General features: G+C 32.9%; 3 protein-coding genes and 1 pseudogene across 3 annotated transcripts; all 4 read left to right on the top strand.

The window, feature by feature from the left end:
• The first annotated feature begins 1,211 nt into the window (after positions 1–1,211).
• On the top strand, positions 1,212–1,777 carry LOC145039182 (callose synthase 9 pseudogene; annotated as a pseudogene).
• Positions 1,778–4,189: 2,412 nt separating this feature from the next.
• On the top strand, positions 4,190–5,480 carry LOC145040738 (uncharacterized). The gene is made up of 3 exons (XM_078988642.1): positions 4,190–4,249; positions 4,354–4,842; positions 4,962–5,480. Exons 1-3 carry the CDS (start codon positions 4,190–4,192, stop codon positions 5,478–5,480), a joined length of 1,068 nt encoding a protein of 355 aa, XP_078844768.1.
• A 31-nt stretch (positions 5,481–5,511) lies between these two features.
• On the top strand, positions 5,512–7,089 carry LOC145040737 (uncharacterized). The gene has a single exon (XM_078988641.1). The coding sequence runs from the start codon at positions 5,512–5,514 to the stop codon at positions 7,087–7,089; it is 1,578 nt and encodes a 525-aa protein (XP_078844767.1).
• Positions 7,090–7,158: 69 nt separating this feature from the next.
• Positions 7,159–7,662, top strand: LOC145040736 (uncharacterized). The gene has a single exon (XM_078988640.1). The coding sequence runs from the start codon at positions 7,159–7,161 to the stop codon at positions 7,660–7,662; it is 504 nt and encodes a 167-aa protein (XP_078844766.1).
• The last annotated feature ends 11,304 nt before the right edge of the window (positions 7,663–18,966 follow it).

Raw genomic sequence — 18,966 nt, 5'->3', positions numbered from 1 at the left:
TCCTTTGTTGGAGACATCTCTGCCATCCCGACGAAGAACATAGCAAAAGAGACCCACACATCAAAAATGTCCAGGTTTCCTTACTCATTCTCCGCACCTCATCTGGTTTCTATTTTCATTCTAATTTTGACTCCTCCATCTATATTTGTCCCTTTTACAGGTAATTGAAATATGAATGATTCTTCTTGACGTCCTTACCCCTTGTGTCCTAATACCATTCGACACCCTCACATCACAAATGTTCTCTGGTTCAAACCTCCAGCGACTTCAGCGATTTCCTCAACCACTCCATGGAATTCCTATGTTAGATCTGAAGTTTTTTTTAAAAGGTGTTTATTTTATTTATGTTTTCTATATAATTTTTTTTTCATCTTCAGGTTAGAGTAGTAATGAATTTCGAGAAGTGGACCGAGAGATGATAGAACAAAGTTGTTTTCATGTTCACTTTCGTGTAGTTCTTGATTTTGTTTGTAGGCAATTGGATGGGGCTGCATTGTTGTTTTTGATGTGTTGTTCCTGATGTTGTTTTTATCCATGGTGGGGTGAAAAAGGTATGAAACTCATGGATTTTTATTTAGGGTTGCAGATACAATTCTTCTACCAGTAGATATTTTGTTTTCAAAAGTTGGGTGAAGAATTGTATCCAATCACAGTTCCACTGCAAGACACAGATGTTAAGGGATACAAGTATAAAACTCAATTTTAGGGTTGCAGACATAAATGGTCTTACTCTCTCTCTTTGTTTGATGCAGGCGTCTATCTCAAAAACAACCTTCATCTTAAAAGCAACCATTAAGTAACCTTTTGGGAACCAATTAACAGAATCACTTTTTTGTATAGATTTCTATTTCATCAGGTATTTTTAATTGGTTAAATGCAAGAAATGGCAATGTATTTTTAAATTTAGCCCCTCTTTTATTGTTCCACATATGATATCATACAAGAATTGTTAGACTTTCAGTTTTTATGCTCCATGTTTAGAGGTTGCAGGGTGGTTCGTCGCTATGCATATCCACCTTTTAGTGCTTTATAACCAATGAGAAATATGTTGAATATGGTGAAATAAGATTTTGGTTTCAATATTTTTTAGTGTTCATCTATTTCAATACTAAAAAGTAATATTATAGAAACTTTTAAGAACTGTAAGCCCTTTCTTTTTCGTTTTATTTAAATGTTATTTTTGTTAATTTTTGTATGTTGTACCATATACAATGCGAGGAATGATGTATTACAGAAAAACTTTAATGTTACAAGCCTATCTGGAGAAGATGATAGTTGGAGGTTTGTGTTTTAAAAATAATATTTTTTTAATTTTTATTTTAATCTATTTTCTAATATACTTATATTACACTAGGTGTGGAAGCTGCTGTTCCACCTAATGAAGCAACAGAAACAAAAGGCTTTGAGTTTTCTCCTGAAGCAAGAGCACAAGCTGACCTTAACTTCACATACGTTGTCACATGTCAAATTTATGGAAAGCAAAAAGAAGAACAAAAACCAGAGGCTGCTAATATTGCACTATTATTACAAAAGTCAGATATATATATATATATATATATATATATATATATATATATATATATATATATAATTTCCTCTTATGATTCTATATTCTTTTTCTAATAATACTAATTCTTTGATATTTTTTATTTCTAGAAATGAAGCACTTCGAGTTGCCTTCATTGATGAGGTGGAGACTTTGACCGGTGAGAAAGTGCAGAAAGAGTTTTACTCTAAACGTGTGAAGGGTGACATCAATGGGAAAGATCAGCAATAACACACGGTTTAATCATTTGGCCGATGCTATTATATCATGGTTTCCGGTTTTCCCATTGGTTCCCTCAATAAAAAGTTTAGTAGAAGATCGGACAGAGAGAAAAATGATGATCGGTAAATTTAATAAATTGTATATATTTTTAGCATTCTAAAGTTTTTAAAATAATAACAAGTTGTCCTTTTAGTTATCGTTATTTTTAGATATTGTTGGAAAAATCATCAGAGGCAAGCGAAACTATTCCCGTTACTCTGGTTTACTGACGTTAACTTCTTTCACTTTATATATCCAAGATGGGCCGTAAGTGTTTATTATTATTATTATTATTATTATTATATTATTATTATTATTATTATTTTATTATTATTATTATTATTACACTAAAGCAAAATTAGGTGACTTTGGAAATATTTGATTATAAATAGAGGGAGTATAATAAAGATGAAACTATATATAACCGACCGAACACGCCATCAAATTGTGAGGACTGTCTATGTGATAGAGAGAAAGTATATAATATTTGTTTCTCGGGTGAAATTGGTTCATTTGGATTCAAGTAAGTTTTTTCTAGAAAATTATAATACTTGTAGTGATATTAAAATACCTAAATCAATACATTTTAATAGTTTTTATCTTATTTTCAGTGAACATTTTGATATCAACCAAACTAAGCAACGTAGAGTTCCAACCGCGGATGCCGTAAGCATTTAACATCATAAATATGCCTAGAAGAATTTTTAATTCCGTGTGAGACATTTGGTGGTGTTTTTTTTGAGGTTTTGACAACTTTTACGAGTGTGTTGCTTTTATTGTTGATCTACATTAATGTTAGACATATTATGGTGAACTTTTTTCATGTATGGTTTACTTTTCTTGTGTTGACTTATGAATTGATAAATATTATTATTTGGATATCTATGGAAATTTTCTTTTAATTATGTATAACTTTCTTCTATTGTGTTTTTGGATTACAAGTTGGTAGTATATTTGGTTATTTATTAAGGGTTATGTTGCTTTTTGAAACACACACATACATGACTACTAAATCACATGGTCTACATTACAAAATGTTACATTCTTGATGATATAATATATGCTTATTCTTAACATTTCCATTATAGTGTTCAATGGGGACTGTAGATAAGGGAAACGAAAACTGTGATGATTCCCAAAACCCAATAGATATAGAAAAAGGTATGTCTATATGTTTTCATTTATAATATATAACTATTTATCCAAATAATATGTTTGTAGAAAATCGAAAAAGATACAATAGAAACAATTATGCACGAAAAAAGGAGAAAAACAAAAAGAGAAGGATAGCTAACGGTGAAGGATGTAGTCAACCTACAGCACTCACAAGTTGCACTACAATGGAGACAAACGAAACAAATATCAACGAAGATTCCTCTATGAGTGTTATAAGTGCTGCTCAGAGGACGAGTACTTATAATAAAGAATATTATCAACGAAGAAAGGAACGAACTATGATGACAAAAAGAAGAGTATACGCCTTTCAGGAGGATCCGTATGATTTTGTTTACGAAAATATCCGTATGGAACATCGTATATTAAAGGCTCAAAACCCTTGTGTTTATTGTGGAGCAAAGCGACTACAATATGAATTCCCTACCTTTTGTTGCATGAGTGGGAAGACAAAACTAGCACACTCCACTATTCCCACAGAGTTGCACCAACTCTTCACAAGGCAAGAGCAGCTAGAAGAAAGCTTCAGGTACAATATAAGGGCGTATAACTCAAACTTTTCTTTCGCATCACTAGGTGTAAATGTGGATAAAAAATTGGTCAATATGAATTCTGGAGTTTACACTTTTTGTGCGCACGGAACACTCTATCATAATATCGATCAGTTAATTTCAAGGGATGGTAAATCGAGGTATTTACAGTTGTATTTTTATGACGGTGAAGCTGAAATATCACAGAGATCCTCCTGGAAGAATGTTGATAGAAGAATCATCCAAAAACTAACACGTATTCTAGCTTCGAATCCGTACGTTATAACATTTAAACAGCTTTCTGATCTAGGACCGCTTGATAATTATAGAGTGACTTTGAATGCATCGGTGGAGCTTGACCAAAGGGTGTACAATAAGCCTACCACATCTGAGGTGTGAATAGTAACATTTAACTTTATTCATTTTAAAATTAAATGTCTCATATTTATTATTATACATATCATATTAATCACCATATTGAACTACACCTTTGCATAGGTTGCTGGTATTTGGGTTGAAGGAAATGACAACATCATTGCATATAAAATAAGTATTATTGTCTACGGGAGATCTAACTATAGTACTGAAATTCAACCTCACTTTGGTTGTTATGATCCTTTGTCGTATCCTTTATTCTTTCCCAATGGTGAGTCTAGATGGCATCCTAAAATACTAAGATATGGGGTGGCCATGGATGAAATTAATAGTGACAATGAAGACAATGATGAAGGTTCAGAAGGTACGCCTTTAACATTCTTTTACACATTTAAAACATGTAACAAGTATTGCCTTAAATATTTGGATATTAAATTTATATTTTTCACATAAATTATGATATCACAGGATCTACTTCAAAAAAAAGGCAGAAAAACTGTAAGTATGCGGGAGTACTATTGTTACAAGTTCCAGATACGGTCGGATGATAATGTGATTTTGATGGGAGGGAGATTGTTCCGGCAGTTTGCAGTAGATACCTATATAAAGATTGAGACTACACGTTTGGTTTTTGTTGAAAAGAACCAAACCAAAATTAGAGCTGATTTATACCAGGGCATTGTTGATTGTTTCAATGCCGGTGAGGCTCAACCAAGTAGGGTTGGACAGAGAGTTGTGTTACCTGCAAGTTTCATTGGAGGTCCACGTGACATGCGCCGGAGATTTCTGGATGCCATGCCTTTAGTTCAAGATGATGGGAGTCCTGATATATTTCTTACAATGACATGCAACCCAAAATGGAAAGAAATCGATGATGAGTTATTGCCTGGACAGTCAGCTCAAGATCGACCGGACCTTGTTGCAAGAGTTTTTCATGCTAAGTTAGAGGATCTCAAGGTACAGTTATTGCATAGACATATAATCATGTGGTGGGGTCATATGTGTATGTGATAGAGTTTCAAAAGCGTAGATTGCCACATGCACATTTCCTCTTAATAATGACCCCTGGATATAAGATGAATAATCCAGACGATTATGACAAACTTGTGTATGCGGAAATTCCCGACCCAATAAGGTTTCCTGAAATGCATGATCTTGTCAAAAGTCACATGATGCACGGTCCCTGTGGTAGCTTACAAGAAAAAAGTTTGTGTATGCAGGGTGTGCCAAAAATATGTCGTTTCAGATATCCTAGGCAATTCAATGAAAAGACATCACAAGGAGAGGACTCATATCCATTATATAGAAGGAAAAATAATGGAATTGAGGTTACTGTAAGAAATACATCATTGGATAACAGATGGGTGGCTCCATACAACCCGAAGTTGTTAATGATGTTTAATTGTCATATCAACGTTGAGGTTTGTTCGAGTATAAAGTCTGTGAAGTACCTCTTCAAATATGTTTATAAGGGCCATGACAAACAAGTTATTCATATTGATAAAGACCAAGAAAATGTTGTTATTAATGAGATAAAAAAAGTTTCAAGACGCATGTTATGTGTCCCCTCCCGAGGCATTATGGCGAGTTTTTAGCTTTCCTCTTTCAAAAATCCACCCTTGTGTGATGGCCTTGCAAATACATCTCCTGAATCAACAGTTGGTTAGGTTCAAAGACGGTGACAGGATGGAAGACATTGTTGATAAGGAGAAAGAAAAAGATTCAATGTTGACGGCATTTTTCAAGAAGAATAAAGAAGATTCCAAAGCGAGAGAATATTTGTATAAGGATTTTCCCAAACATTTTACATGGAATCGGAGCAACCATTGTTGGAGGACCCAGGAACATAAATCAATGGTTGGTCGACTTGTTTATGCTAATCCAGCTGAAGGAGAGAGATACTACCTACGCCTGCTTTTATGTCATATCACCGGGCCTACCTGCCTTGAAGATTTATACACAGCCAATGGTGTATTACACCCTACATTTCGAAAAGCAGCTCTTGAAAGAGGTTTAATAGAGACGGATGATAATTTATCACAGTGTCTTGAAGAGGCTTCCTTATTTCAATTTCTCAGCGCACTTAGAAGGTTATTTGTGACGATGCTGATTTTTTGTGAACCGGGAAATGTTCGCAAGTTATGGGACGACCACTATGATTCTCTTTCTAAAGATTATAGGAAACAATATGGATGCACCGAGAGAGTGCAAAATATGGTCCTCATCGACATTAGAGTCTTCCTAGAATCTATGAGTAAAACGCTTAGTGATTACGACCTTCCAAATGTCAGTGCACACATTGATTTACAATCAAGAGGCTATCGTGAGGTGCAAGAAGAATACTCTATAAATATGGAATGCGAAGACTTACATGCGCGAGACTCTCTCAATCCAGACCAAAAGTTTGCATATGATGAGATAATGAGGCATGTGGATCAAAATATTCCGGGTGTCTTCTTCATAGATGGTCCCGGTGGAACTGGAAAGACAATTTTGTACAAAGCTTTGTTGGCTAATATTCGTGCCCGTGGTCTTATTGCACTTGCAACTGCCACGTCAGGTGTTGCGGCTAACAACATGCCAGGAGGGAGAACAGCTCATTCACGATTTGGAATTCCGCTCAATCTTGATAATAACTCTATGTGCAAGATCACTAAACAAAGTGGGAAGGCTCAGATACTTCGCGAGGCAAAGGTAATCATATGGGATGAAGCAGCAATGGCTAAGAGGCAGGCAGTAGAAGCAGTTGATCGCACAATGCAAGACATCACAGATGAGAAGCTCCCTTTCGGTGGAAAGATAATGGTTATGGGAGGTGACTTTAGACAAGTGTTGTCGGTGGTGAGACGTGGCACTCGAGCACAAATTGTCGACTCTAGCTTACGAATGTCACCTCTATGGGCTTCAGTTAAAAGGCTTCGATTAAGTATCAACATAAGAGCGGTAAATGACCCATGGTTTTCTGATTTTTTATTACGAGTCGGTGATGGAAAGGAAGAAATATTGGACGAGTCCTATATTCGTATACCTGATAACATGTCCATTCGGTACACTGATAAAACTAAATCAGTGGACGCTCTGATTGATGCAATATTTCCTTATTTGGAATCCAACGGCGCCGATTCAAAATTTATCATTTCGAGGGCGATATTGTCAACTAAAAATGAAAGTGTTGATGAGATTAATAATAAGTTGATTGAATGATTTTCTGGCGAGCAAAAAGTTTACTATAGTTTTGATGAAGCGGAAGATGACAAAAATAACTTATATCCGATGGAGTATTTGAACTCGCTAAATGTTAGTGGTGTACCCCCTCATTATCTTCGGTTAAAAACCGGGTGCCCTGTAATACTTTTGCGAAATATCGATCCTTCAAATGGGTTATGTAATGGCACCAGATTGATATGTCGAGCTTTCCAACAAAATGTCATTGATGCAGAGATAGTTGTTGGCCAACATGCTGGAAAAAGAGTGTTTTTACCAAGAATTCCTCTATGTCCGTCTGACGATGAGATGTTCCCATTCAAACTTAAGAGAAAGCAGTTTCCAATTCAGCTTAGTTTCTCTATGACAATCAATAAAGCTCAAGGACAAACAATTCCAAATTTAGGTGTTTATCTACCAGAATCGGTATTCTCACATGGCCAGCTTTATGTGGCGTTGTCCAGAGGAATATCACGTGTCAATACCAATGTATTAGTAAAGCCGGAAAAAACGTTTGATAATGATGGAATCTACACATCAAACGTTGTGTACAAAGAAGTGTTATGTGATTAACAAGGTACAATCAACAACTTATTATTTTACAATTTACTCAAATATGTATCTTAGATGCTTATTTGATGTTTAATGCAGGGCTAGCAGATGAAACAACATGATTGCAGATTGGTGTAGCTTACATATTGGACATGTTATAAATGTACAATACTATATGGTTGCAGATTGTTGTCATTTATATATTGTAATATCAAGTATGAACTATCAGATGAATTATTTGATATGTAGACTCAACTTTTGTCGTATTGTATGACTATGCACCTAGCAAGAAACTATATGTTGAAATGAACTATTCGACACAAAATAGTCTACCAAATGGCCGCAATGAATAACTCACGTGTAAAGGAAACTAATCATCACATTAAAACTATCTTTCGAAAGAAACTTTTTGCCGCCCGGCGCTTAGCGCGGGTAAACGGCTAGTATATATATATATATATATATATATATATATATATATATATATATATATATATATATATATATATATATATATGTTGTATATTAAATAATTATATTCATATATATAATTTAATTAAGCTTCTATGTTATAATCAGATACATTAAGAGTATAGTTTATAACCTTATAACATATTAGATTATAGCGGTGTGAGAAAGCAGATTTGCAAAAACGTTTGGATAGAAATAAGTTATAAACTCTAAGTAAGGGACGAAGGCTTTTAAAAATAGCTTATTTAGTGTGTCCCCACTACAATAAGTGATAACTTGATTATTTGTATATATTTTGCAATCGTTATCTTTTATTTTTAGCATTTTTAGTATTCTTTTTGCATTAAATCGTTAGATTTATTGTTTTGAATATTTTTACTCGTTTAAGCAAATTTTGCGTATATTGTTCGAGCAAGATGGTATTTTGGAGCATCGTTAAAGTCATATTGAATTCCTTGCAACCACGATTAAAATCACGTAGCAAAATCCGGGAGACCAAGAAAAACAAAGCGATATAAATTAATTTTTTGGATTTTGATAGCTTTGCGCGACTTTCTTCAAGCTATTAGAGGGAGGGGAAGACAACTCTGATTGAGCTGAAATTTTACGGCCGCCTTCCCAACTCATCAATCTTCAATCTCACAAAAAAAATGAGAGATTTAAACAAGTTTTGATATGATATTTGGTGTCGTGACTATCAGAATAGAAAACTGCCAGCTTTAGCTTTGGCAGCCCAATACAGAAAGCTTGTGGCAGTCCATTTTCAGATTTTAAATAGCTCAACTAATTTATATGGCAGCACATTATCTTTATTATCCAGCAGCCCATGTTTCATTTTAACTGAGCCCACTTTGCTTTATTGTGCTGAAAACGCAAACAAATGAATGGTACAAAAACATAAGTATTGCAATTCACATTCGGCAGAGAAGGAGGAAGAAGTGACGGCGCCTTTTGGTGTCTCCTCCTTTCTTTTCCATTCTTATTTTTGGAATTCAAACAATATTATCATTAATATTATTACGTCATGATTTTATTGGGTTAGAATTAGTTATTTTCTTTAGATTAGATTAGGTTAATTTTTGTATTAATATAGTGATTGTGGATGAAGTTTTTAAAGCAACAAGAAGTGACGATTTCAAGAAGCTTTTGTTATCTTCATTTCGTAATCGGTATTAGTATAATTTTTATCATTTTATTGTTATTTTTATTTTGTTTAGTTAGTTTTCATTTTCAATATTAGGTGAATCCATAGAGCAATTAATTGATTATGAATAGTTTTGTATGGTTTTGATGATATTCTAAGAAAATATTTTTTAGTAAAACATTTATTTATGTTTATGTCTTTAATCATGAGTATAGATATGTAAAAGTTTAATTAGTTGGTGAATTTCTAGATTACGTAATAAATCTTCAAATTAACAAGCAACAAATGGTTCTTATGATTGTTTTTCTTTCACACAATCATGAAAATATTTTTTCCAACATGATAGTAAAAGCATTTTTGATTCCTCTTGGATTTGGTGACTTTTTGATTTTTAATGTTAGGTTAGTTTCATTAATTACATGCTTCATGAAAATTATGAATTTAATTAAGAAAATGTGTTATGGGCTTCTATAACCATTGTATTAACTAAGAAACATCTAGGTGATCTTAAACTTCTTAGATTGTTATAGCCAAATTAGTATTCATTAAACCCATTGAACCACAAAATTATGATGATTATTCAAATAATTGCACTTGTGATTTATCCCGATATTGGAACGTTTTATTTTATAGAATTTGTATTTATTTCATTTTTGTTATTTTTGTGAAATAGTTTTTATCGCATTTAACATTTTGAAAGTCCCCATATCATTGTATATTTTTATTTCGTAGAACTGAATGCATATATTTGATTCGAACCAGTCCCTCTGGATTTGATCCCTATTACGCTACTACAATTCATTTATGTATTTCGTCGTATTTAGGTTTTTTTTTTATTTGGTGGTCTCGACACCTACCAAAATTATTGCGACGTTGTTGGGGATTGGTTATCTTTGATCGGGGTTTTTTTTTTCTATGCTAAAGTTTCTGTTTGCGTATATTTTTTATGTCTTGCTTTTATTTTTATTTTTGTTCAAATGTAATTTTAGGTTGTATATATAGTCACATTTTTAGTTTGCGTTGTAGATCATATTCTATCGAAAGTTCCAAAAAATAAAATTTTATTATTTTTAGAGTTTTCATTTTAGCATTCATTTTGAAAGCCCCCATATCATTGTATATTTTTATTTCGTAGAACTAAATGCATAGATTGATTCGAACCAATCCTTTGGATTCGATCCGTATTACCGCAACTACAATTCATTTTTGTATGTCATCGTATTTAGTTTTTTTTTATTTGGTGTTCTTGACACCCACCAATAAACAGATTTTTAATGTTTCCTATCAAAACATATAAACTTAACTTATAACAATGGGAATAAGCAATAAACTATAAGTTCTTTCTCTTTTTCTCTATCCAAACACCCTCTAATTAGGTGTTATTTGTGACATCTCCAATATAATCACATATGATTATATACACGAGAAAAACTAATGAATCAAAAACACAATAACAAATCTTTGTATGTAGGGGTGGGGTTTGTGGTTGCGGGTGGTGGTAATTGGTGGTGGTGGTGTGTGGTGATGGGTGGTGGTGGGTGGGTGCGTAGTTGCAAGTGGTGGTGATAGTGATATTAAACCATAGTTATTATTATATAATATCAACCGATATTTAATTATATACATTATTTACATGTGTTGTATTTGCATATTTGAAGTAGTCTTTTAGTCTTCCTTATTTGACGTAACAGATCCAAGTTTATCGGATCTTAATCATGTATATGTACCGATAGTTTTTCAATTAATGAAAAAAAAAAAGTTTTTCACTGAATACCAATCTCTTATATGGTATCAGAGCAGGATACATCCTCTCCCCTAAATTAATCCTACCGCCGCCCTCATAGTCTTTGAACCAGCTCCTTCTATGGCCTCCGAACCAGCTCTTTCTACATCTGTGGTTAATTCGCTTCCCCTCTCAACACCATCTCTCACTCTCGTCCAATTCCCCTCCTCACTAAAACTTCAATCTACGAATTACATAAGCTGGAAGACTCAAATTGAGGCTCTCCTTTATGGCCTCGATCTTTATAAATACATTGATGGTACTCATCTTCCACCATCACCTACTGTAACCGATGGGGTCTCCAAACCACACAAAGACTACGCTGCCTGGTTTCGCCAAGACCGTCTACTTTTTGGTGCTTTGGTTGGAACTCTCTCACCAACGATGGTTCCACTTATCTCCAGTTCTGCCACATCCTATGACGCTTGGAAAACTCTATCCAACACTTATGCAAATCCCTCCAGAGGTCACATAAAGCAACTACAGCATCGACTCAAAACCACCACCAAGACGGCTGATCAATCCATCACCGATTACATGCAAGCCATCAAAACCTTAGTCGATGAATTGAGCATTCTCGGTAAGAAGATGGATTCCGAGGACGTCACCGACGCAATCTTAACAGGTCTAGACACTACAGCTTATAAATCTGTTATTGACTCAATTCATGCACGTGATACCCCAATTTCCTTTAATGAGCTACACGAAAAATTAATCAATCATGAACTTTCACTACTTCAAAATTCTCCCATGCCGTCAGTCATTCACCATCCAACCACAGCCTTCGTTGCTAACAAGAAACCACCATATCGACCCTGGAATAACACCAACAGAAACCCTTCTACCAATGCCATCTTACAAACACCACAAAACTATCAAAACTCCACCAACCAGAACTCACCTCGACAGTTTTTGGGCAAGTGTCAGTTCTGCTTCAACAAAGGTCACTCCTTGACTTCATGCTATCAATTCAAGAACAAGTATCCTCAGGTAAACCTGCCACCATTACCTCGAACCACATACAACAACAACAACCTCCCTCAAGCTCACGCAATGAATACCACCAACAACACAAACACAACTTGGTTATTTGACAGTGGAGCTTCCCACCACATTACAAGTGATCTCAATGCCCTGTCACTCCACTCTCCATACGATGGTACTGATGAGCTCGTCATTGGGGATGGTTCGTCTCTTTTAATTACTCATGTTGGCTCTTTAACTCTTAAATTTTCTGCCACAGCTTTTAAACTCACAAACGTCCTATGCGTCCCTTCTATCTCCAAAAATATAATCTCTATCTCTCAATTATGTATTGACAACCCTATACTAATTCAATTTCACTCTTTCTATTTTTTTATCAAGGATTTCCACACCAACCGGATCCTTCTCCAGGGACTAGCCAGTAGAGGAATCTATGAGCTGCGTTCCAATTCTCCACATCTCGCTTTTCTTTCCAACACGTCCATACCTTGGCACCACCGGCTTGGACATCCGCATTCTAGAGTTTTAAAACATTTAGCTTCTACTTTTCCTGCAGTTTCTTCATTGAATAATGATTGTAATGCTTGTTGCATCAATAAAAGTCACAAACTACCTTTTCATAATACATCTCTTACTTCTTCTTGTCCACTTGAACTTATCTTTTCTGATGTATGGACTTCACCAGTTCAATCTATCGATGGCTATAAGTATTACATAATATTTGTTGACCACTACACAAAATATACATGGCTTTATCCTCTCAAACATAAGTCCGATTCATTATCTACTTTCATCCACTTTCAAAACCTTGTTGAAAACTTCTTTCAAATCAAGATCAAACAATTTTTCTCCGACAATGGAGGAGAATATATTAAACTAGCTTCTCATTTTTCTTCATGTGGCATTACTCACATGACATCTCCTCCTCATACTCCCGAACATAACGGGTATGCTGAACGAAGACATAGGCATATTGTCGAAACAGCCCTTTCACTTCTATCCCATGCGAAATTACCTCTCTCTTTCTGGACTTTCGCTGCTACTACTGCCACATATTTAATAAATCGTTTGCCTACACAAACTCTCGACAATCAATCTCCTTTTTCCAAACTCTTCAAAAAATCTCCGAACTATACTAAACTCCGCAGCTTCGGTTGCCTTGCTTATCCTTGGTTAAGACCATACACAAAACATAAACTTGAGCCAAAATCTAAACCATGCATTTTTGTTGGCTACTCTTCATCACAGAGCGCCTATCATTTACTCGAACCCACAACAAATAAACTATATACATCACGTCATGTATACTTTGTTGAAACTAATTTTCCTTACTCCAAACTCACCAATACTACCCCCTCGGTTACCCCTGAACCCGATTCATTACTCACTCTTAATTTTATTCCAAATCCATCTCCATCTAATACAACTCCTATCGATCCAAACCACACAAATAATACATCACCCCCACCCACTCAAACACCTTCAGCATCACCCCCACCCACCCCACCTCCTCCTCCCAATTATTCCACTCGAAGGAATCCTAAACCAAATCCTAAATATCACAACGAAAATATGGTACTATATCATACCACCCCCATCTCCTTTCCAGAACCCACAACTATTACCCAAGCATTAAAGCAACCTGCATGGCGCACTGCCATGCAGAACGAACATGACGCCTTGCTTCGAAACAACACATGGACGCTAGTTCCTCGTGATTCTACCCCCAACGTTGTTGGATGTAAATGGGTTTATAGAACTAAATATAAACCCGACGGCACTATCGATCGTCTCAAGGCTCGCTTAGTAGCTAAGGGATTTCATCAAAGACCCGGACTAGATTATGTTGAGACTTTTAGTCCCGTCATCAAACCTGCAACTCTCCGTCTCATCCTTTCATTAGCCACTTCCAACAATTGGCCTCTTCGTCAACTTGACGTAAATAATGCTTTCTTACAAGGTCACTTAACCGAATCTGTCTACATGTCTCAGCCTCCCGGTTTCGTCGACCCTTCTCTTCCAACTCATGTCTGTAAATTGAACAAAGCAATCTACGGACTCCGTCAAGCCTCACGTGCTTGGTATAACGAACTTAAATCCTTCCTATTATCTTCTCACTTCAAACCAACAGTCTCTGATTCCTCCTTGTTTGTTCACAAATCTCCCACTTCCTCCGTCTATGTTTTAGTCTATGTCGATGATATTATACTCACCGGCTCAAACTCTTCTCACGTTTCCTCCTTTATTTCTTCCTTATCCTCTCGTTTTTCTCTAAAAGATCTTGGATCTCTTTCATATTTTCTTGGAGTTGAGGTTATCCCTCATCCCACGGGTCTTTTTCTATCTCAAACCAAATACATTCTTGACCTTTTACATAAGACTAACATGAGTGATTGTAAGCCAAGTATCACCCCAATGTCAAGCTCAAAGCAACTTACTATCGATGACGGCACTCCACTTCCAAATCCTACTGAGTATCGTTCAGTTGTGGGAGCATTGCAATATTTATCACTCACTCGTCCGGATGTCGCGTTTACAGTTAACAAACTATCTCAATTTATGCACCGACCCACTGATGTTCACTGGTCAACGTTAAAAAGGCTACTACGTTACTTGCATGGAACAATGTCACACGGATTACTTTTACGTCGCAACTCACCTCTACAACTCCATGCTTTTACCGACGCCGATTGGGCCGGCGACAAGGACACATATCGTAGTACAACAGGTTACATCGTCTACTTGGGCACTAATCCTATTGCCTGGAGTTCTAAACGGCAGCCAACTCTAGCTCGGTCCTCAACTGAAGCTGAGTTTCGAGCAGTAGCTTCTACCACCACCGAAGTACAATGGCTCATCTCCTTATTATTTGAGCTTGGATTTAAGTCTATTGTTACACCGACTATCTTTTGCGACAACCTAAGTGCCACTAATTACTCTGCCAACCCCGTTTTTCATTCCAGGATGAAACACTTAGCACTTGATTTCCATTTCGTTCGAGAAAAAGTCCATGATGGTTCTATTCGCGTAACTCACATAAATGGTGATGACCAACTCGCCGATGCATTAACAAAGCCTTTACTCAAGCAACGGTTCAACACTCTGATTTCCAAGATTGGTCTACTCTCTCGTTCGTCCATCTTGAGGGAGCATATTAAACCATAGTTATTATTATATAATATCAACCGATATTTAATTATATACATTATTTACATGTGTTGTATTTGCATATTTGAAGTAGTCTTTTAGTCTTCCTTATTTGACGTAACAGATCCAAGTTTATCGGATCTTAATCATGTATATGTACCGATAGTTTTTCAATTAATGAAAAAAAAAAGTTTTTCACTGAATACCAATCTCTTATAAGTGATGGGTGGTGGTTTTGGTGGATGGTAGGTGGGTGTGGATTGTGGAGGTGGGTGGTACTGGTTGGATGGTGATGATGGTGGGTGGTGATGGTGATGGCGGGTGGTGGTGGTTAGTGGTGGTGGTGGTGAGCGGTGGCTAGTGATGGGTGATAGGTAGTGGTGGGTGGAAGTGACAGGTGGTGTTGATGGGTGGTAGGAAGTGGTTGTTGGTGGTGGGTTAATCGTTTAAATTAGTTATCAGTTATCGTTATATTAGATTATGTGTTTCATAATCAGCTTATTTTTTTATTTTTTTGAGTTTTATAAATTATTTTGTTTGACAAATCAAAAAATAATTCATTAAACTAGTTTATTGCCTAGTTTTTAACAAATATCATTTTCCAGCTTCTTCTTAATATTTACTAGACGAATACCCGCGCGTTGCATAGAAACATCCATATTATTGAAGTCCTTACAAATATATGTTTTTTTAAGATAAAATTGCAAAAATGGTCCCCGTGGTTTCTTATTTTATTTGGTTATGGTCCAAACGTTTGAAAAGTTGCAGATTTGGTCCTTTTCAACAACTTTTATTGTGGTTTTGGCCCCTCATCTGTTAAGTTTAACTGGTTGGCTGTTAACTTTTTTAAAATGACAATTTACCACGAGGGACCATTTTCGCAATTTTGACTTATACCATACCATAAGGACCATTTTTACATACATTCTTTTTTATTTTATTGAAGTATTATATTTTAATAAATATTATTTTTAATATATAATATTATATACTAACAAACATTGTTTTATTGGATTATTATTTTATTATAGATTATTTTTTTTATTTTTTTTTGTTAGAGTAATTCTTTTTATTGAGTTATTATATATCAATACATATAGTTTTTAATATATAATATTTATATCATAATAATAAATATTATATTATTGGATTATTAATTTCTTTTAGTTAATATTTCTAATTCTTTTTTTTTCATTATTTTTATTAGATTATTTCTTTTATTTCTTTTAATTTATTATTTTCTTCATATACTAAATATTGTTTTATTGGATTATTAATTTATTTTAACTAATTCTTTTTTAGAAAAAAATTGTCGAAGTAATTATTTTTTATTGAATTATTATATATCAATATATATAGTTTTTAATATATAATATTTATATCATAATAAATATTATATTATTGGATTATTATTATCTTTTAGTTATTTTTTGTAATTTCTTTTTTTTTTTTTTAATATTTTTTGTTGGATTATTACTTTTAATTTATTATTTTCTTCATATCCTAAATATTATTTTATCGGATTATAATAGTAGTTCTTGTTAATTTTATTGGTTCCACCACAAAGTCATGAAATACGTAAAATCGTGGTCTCTCATCATCGAAATCGTTAGGATCGTTGCCAAACACTTTCATTTCATCTAGCTTATAATGAGAAACCATTCACCCGATCACCACCACCACTTATAAATGTTATCGGGGTTTGTTGCGCATTATGTGGGATATGCAAGATTCCAGTGGATTATGAAGAAGTTATCGCAGGTGGCTACCAACAACGCTGGGTGGAATAAGGTATAATATCTAATGAACCTCCGATGAAGGTGTTTGGAGGTGATCCAACTATTTTTTGATGATGATAATCGACACTTTTACGTATTTCGGCGATTTTGTGGTGGAACTAATAAAATTAAAAACAATTAATAGTATACATTCAAAATAAAACAATAATCCAATAAGATAGTATTTATTATATTAAAATTATAATAAATAAAAGTAATATTTCAATAAATTAATAATTCAAAAAAAATTACAAAAATTAATAATCCAATAATGTATTATTTATTATGATGCAAATATTATATATTAAAAATAATATTTGTTGATATATAATAATCTAATAAAAAAGAATTGCTCAAACAAAAAGAAATTATAAAAAGAGTCAACTAAAAGAAATTAATAATCCAATAAAATAATGTTTTGTAAAATGTAATAATCCACTAACATAATATTTATTATGATATAAATATTATATATTAAAAACTATATGTACTGATATATAATAATTCAATAAAAAAGAATTAATTCGATAAAAAAATAATTAGCTAAAATAAATTAATAATCCAATAAAACAATATTTAGTATATGAAGAAAATAATAAATTGAACGTAATAATACAGTAAAAAATAATTAAAAATTACAAAAATTAACTAAAAAAATTAATAATCCAATAATTTAAAATTTATTATGATATAAATATTATATATTAAAAACTATATGTATTGATATATAATAATTTAATAAAAAAAATTACTCCAACAATTTTTTTTTAAATCAACTAAAATAAATTAATAATCCAATAAAAAAATGTTTATTAATATATAATGTTATATATTAAAAATAATATCTATTTATAATACTTTATTAGAATAAAATAGAATATATGCAAAAATGGTCCTTATAGTATAGTAAAAGACAAAACTGTGAAAATGGTCCCTGGGGGTAAAATTATCATTTTAAGAAACTTACAGGATGAGGGACCAAAACCACAACAAAACTTATTGAAAAGGACCAAATCTGCAACTTTTCAAACGTTTGTACCATAACCACAAAAAATAAGAAACCACAGGGACCATTTTTGTAGTTTTGTCTTTTTTTAATATAACAATAATGTTGTTAAATTTGAAATAACAATTTGTATACAAAATTAATATAATATATTGATTATTTTGAATTATTGATAATATATATATACATCTATTATAATTTCATAATATCAATCGTTTGAATGACTTCTACTCGCGAGTTAGACATGAACAAAATTAAATATATTATATGGTTTAATGTTATTTATAGTTTTTTTATTGTTAATTATTTTTTTAAAATTTATTTGTTTAATGTTTTAATTTATATCATTATAATTATTTAAAACATTAAACATTATTTTTTAATTATAAAGGTAACAACATAATCGTTTATATAGAGTTGTTTTTAATTATTGTTATTGTAATTTATTTTAAGCTACTTATTTGGAAACTTTTAACGATTATAAAATTATCTTTAAGAAATATTTTAGTTAAACGGATATTACAATTTAATTTTTTGCATTTATCACTACAATTTATTACTTTTAACTATTTACAAAATATTCTTTTATTTTTTAATTTAAAGTGAAATTTATATTTAAGTTGACATTGTAATGCACAGAAACAGTTATATAGTTGAAGTTTTTACCAATGTATGTTTTTTTTAAAATATAACAGTAACGTTGTTGTTAAATTTGATATAATAATTCGTATACTAAATTGATATAATATATTGATTATTGTGAATTATATGATAATATATATCTATTATAACTTCATAATCTCAATTGTTTGAATGACTTCTAACCGCGTGTTAAATGAATAAAATTAAATATAATATATGGTTTAATATTATTTATAGTTGTTGTTATTGTTAATTAATTTTTTAAAATTTATTTGCTTAATGTTTTAATTTCTATCATTATAATTATTTAAAACATCAAACATTATTTTTTGATTTTAAAGGTAACAATATAATCATTTATATAGAGTTA

Source organism: Lactuca saligna, chromosome 4 (assembly GCF_052625555.1).
Source record: "Lactuca saligna cultivar CGN05327 chromosome 4, ASM5262555v1, whole genome shotgun sequence".
NCBI classification, from domain to species: Eukaryota; Viridiplantae; Streptophyta; class Magnoliopsida; order Asterales; family Asteraceae; genus Lactuca; species Lactuca saligna.
This window is presented reverse-complemented; position numbering and strand designations above follow the sequence as displayed.

Excerpts from the sequence above, each read along its gene's own strand:
- LOC145040738 (XM_078988642.1), top strand. The coding sequence starts at position 4,190 with ATGGGGTGGCCATGGATGAAATTAATAGTGACAATGAAGACAATGATG. Across the intron at positions 4,250-4,353 it reads CAATGATGAAGGTTCAGAAG|GATCTACTTCAAAAAAAAGG; the intron begins GTACGCCTTTAA and ends ATGATATCACAG. Across the intron at positions 4,843-4,961 it reads CTAAGTTAGAGGATCTCAAG|ATGAATAATCCAGACGATTA; the intron begins GTACAGTTATTG and ends CCTGGATATAAG.
- LOC145040737 (XM_078988641.1), top strand. The coding sequence starts at position 5,512 with ATGGCCTTGCAAATACATCTCCTGAATCAACAGTTGGTTAGGTTCAAA.
- LOC145040736 (XM_078988640.1), top strand. The coding sequence starts at position 7,159 with ATGGAGTATTTGAACTCGCTAAATGTTAGTGGTGTACCCCCTCATTAT.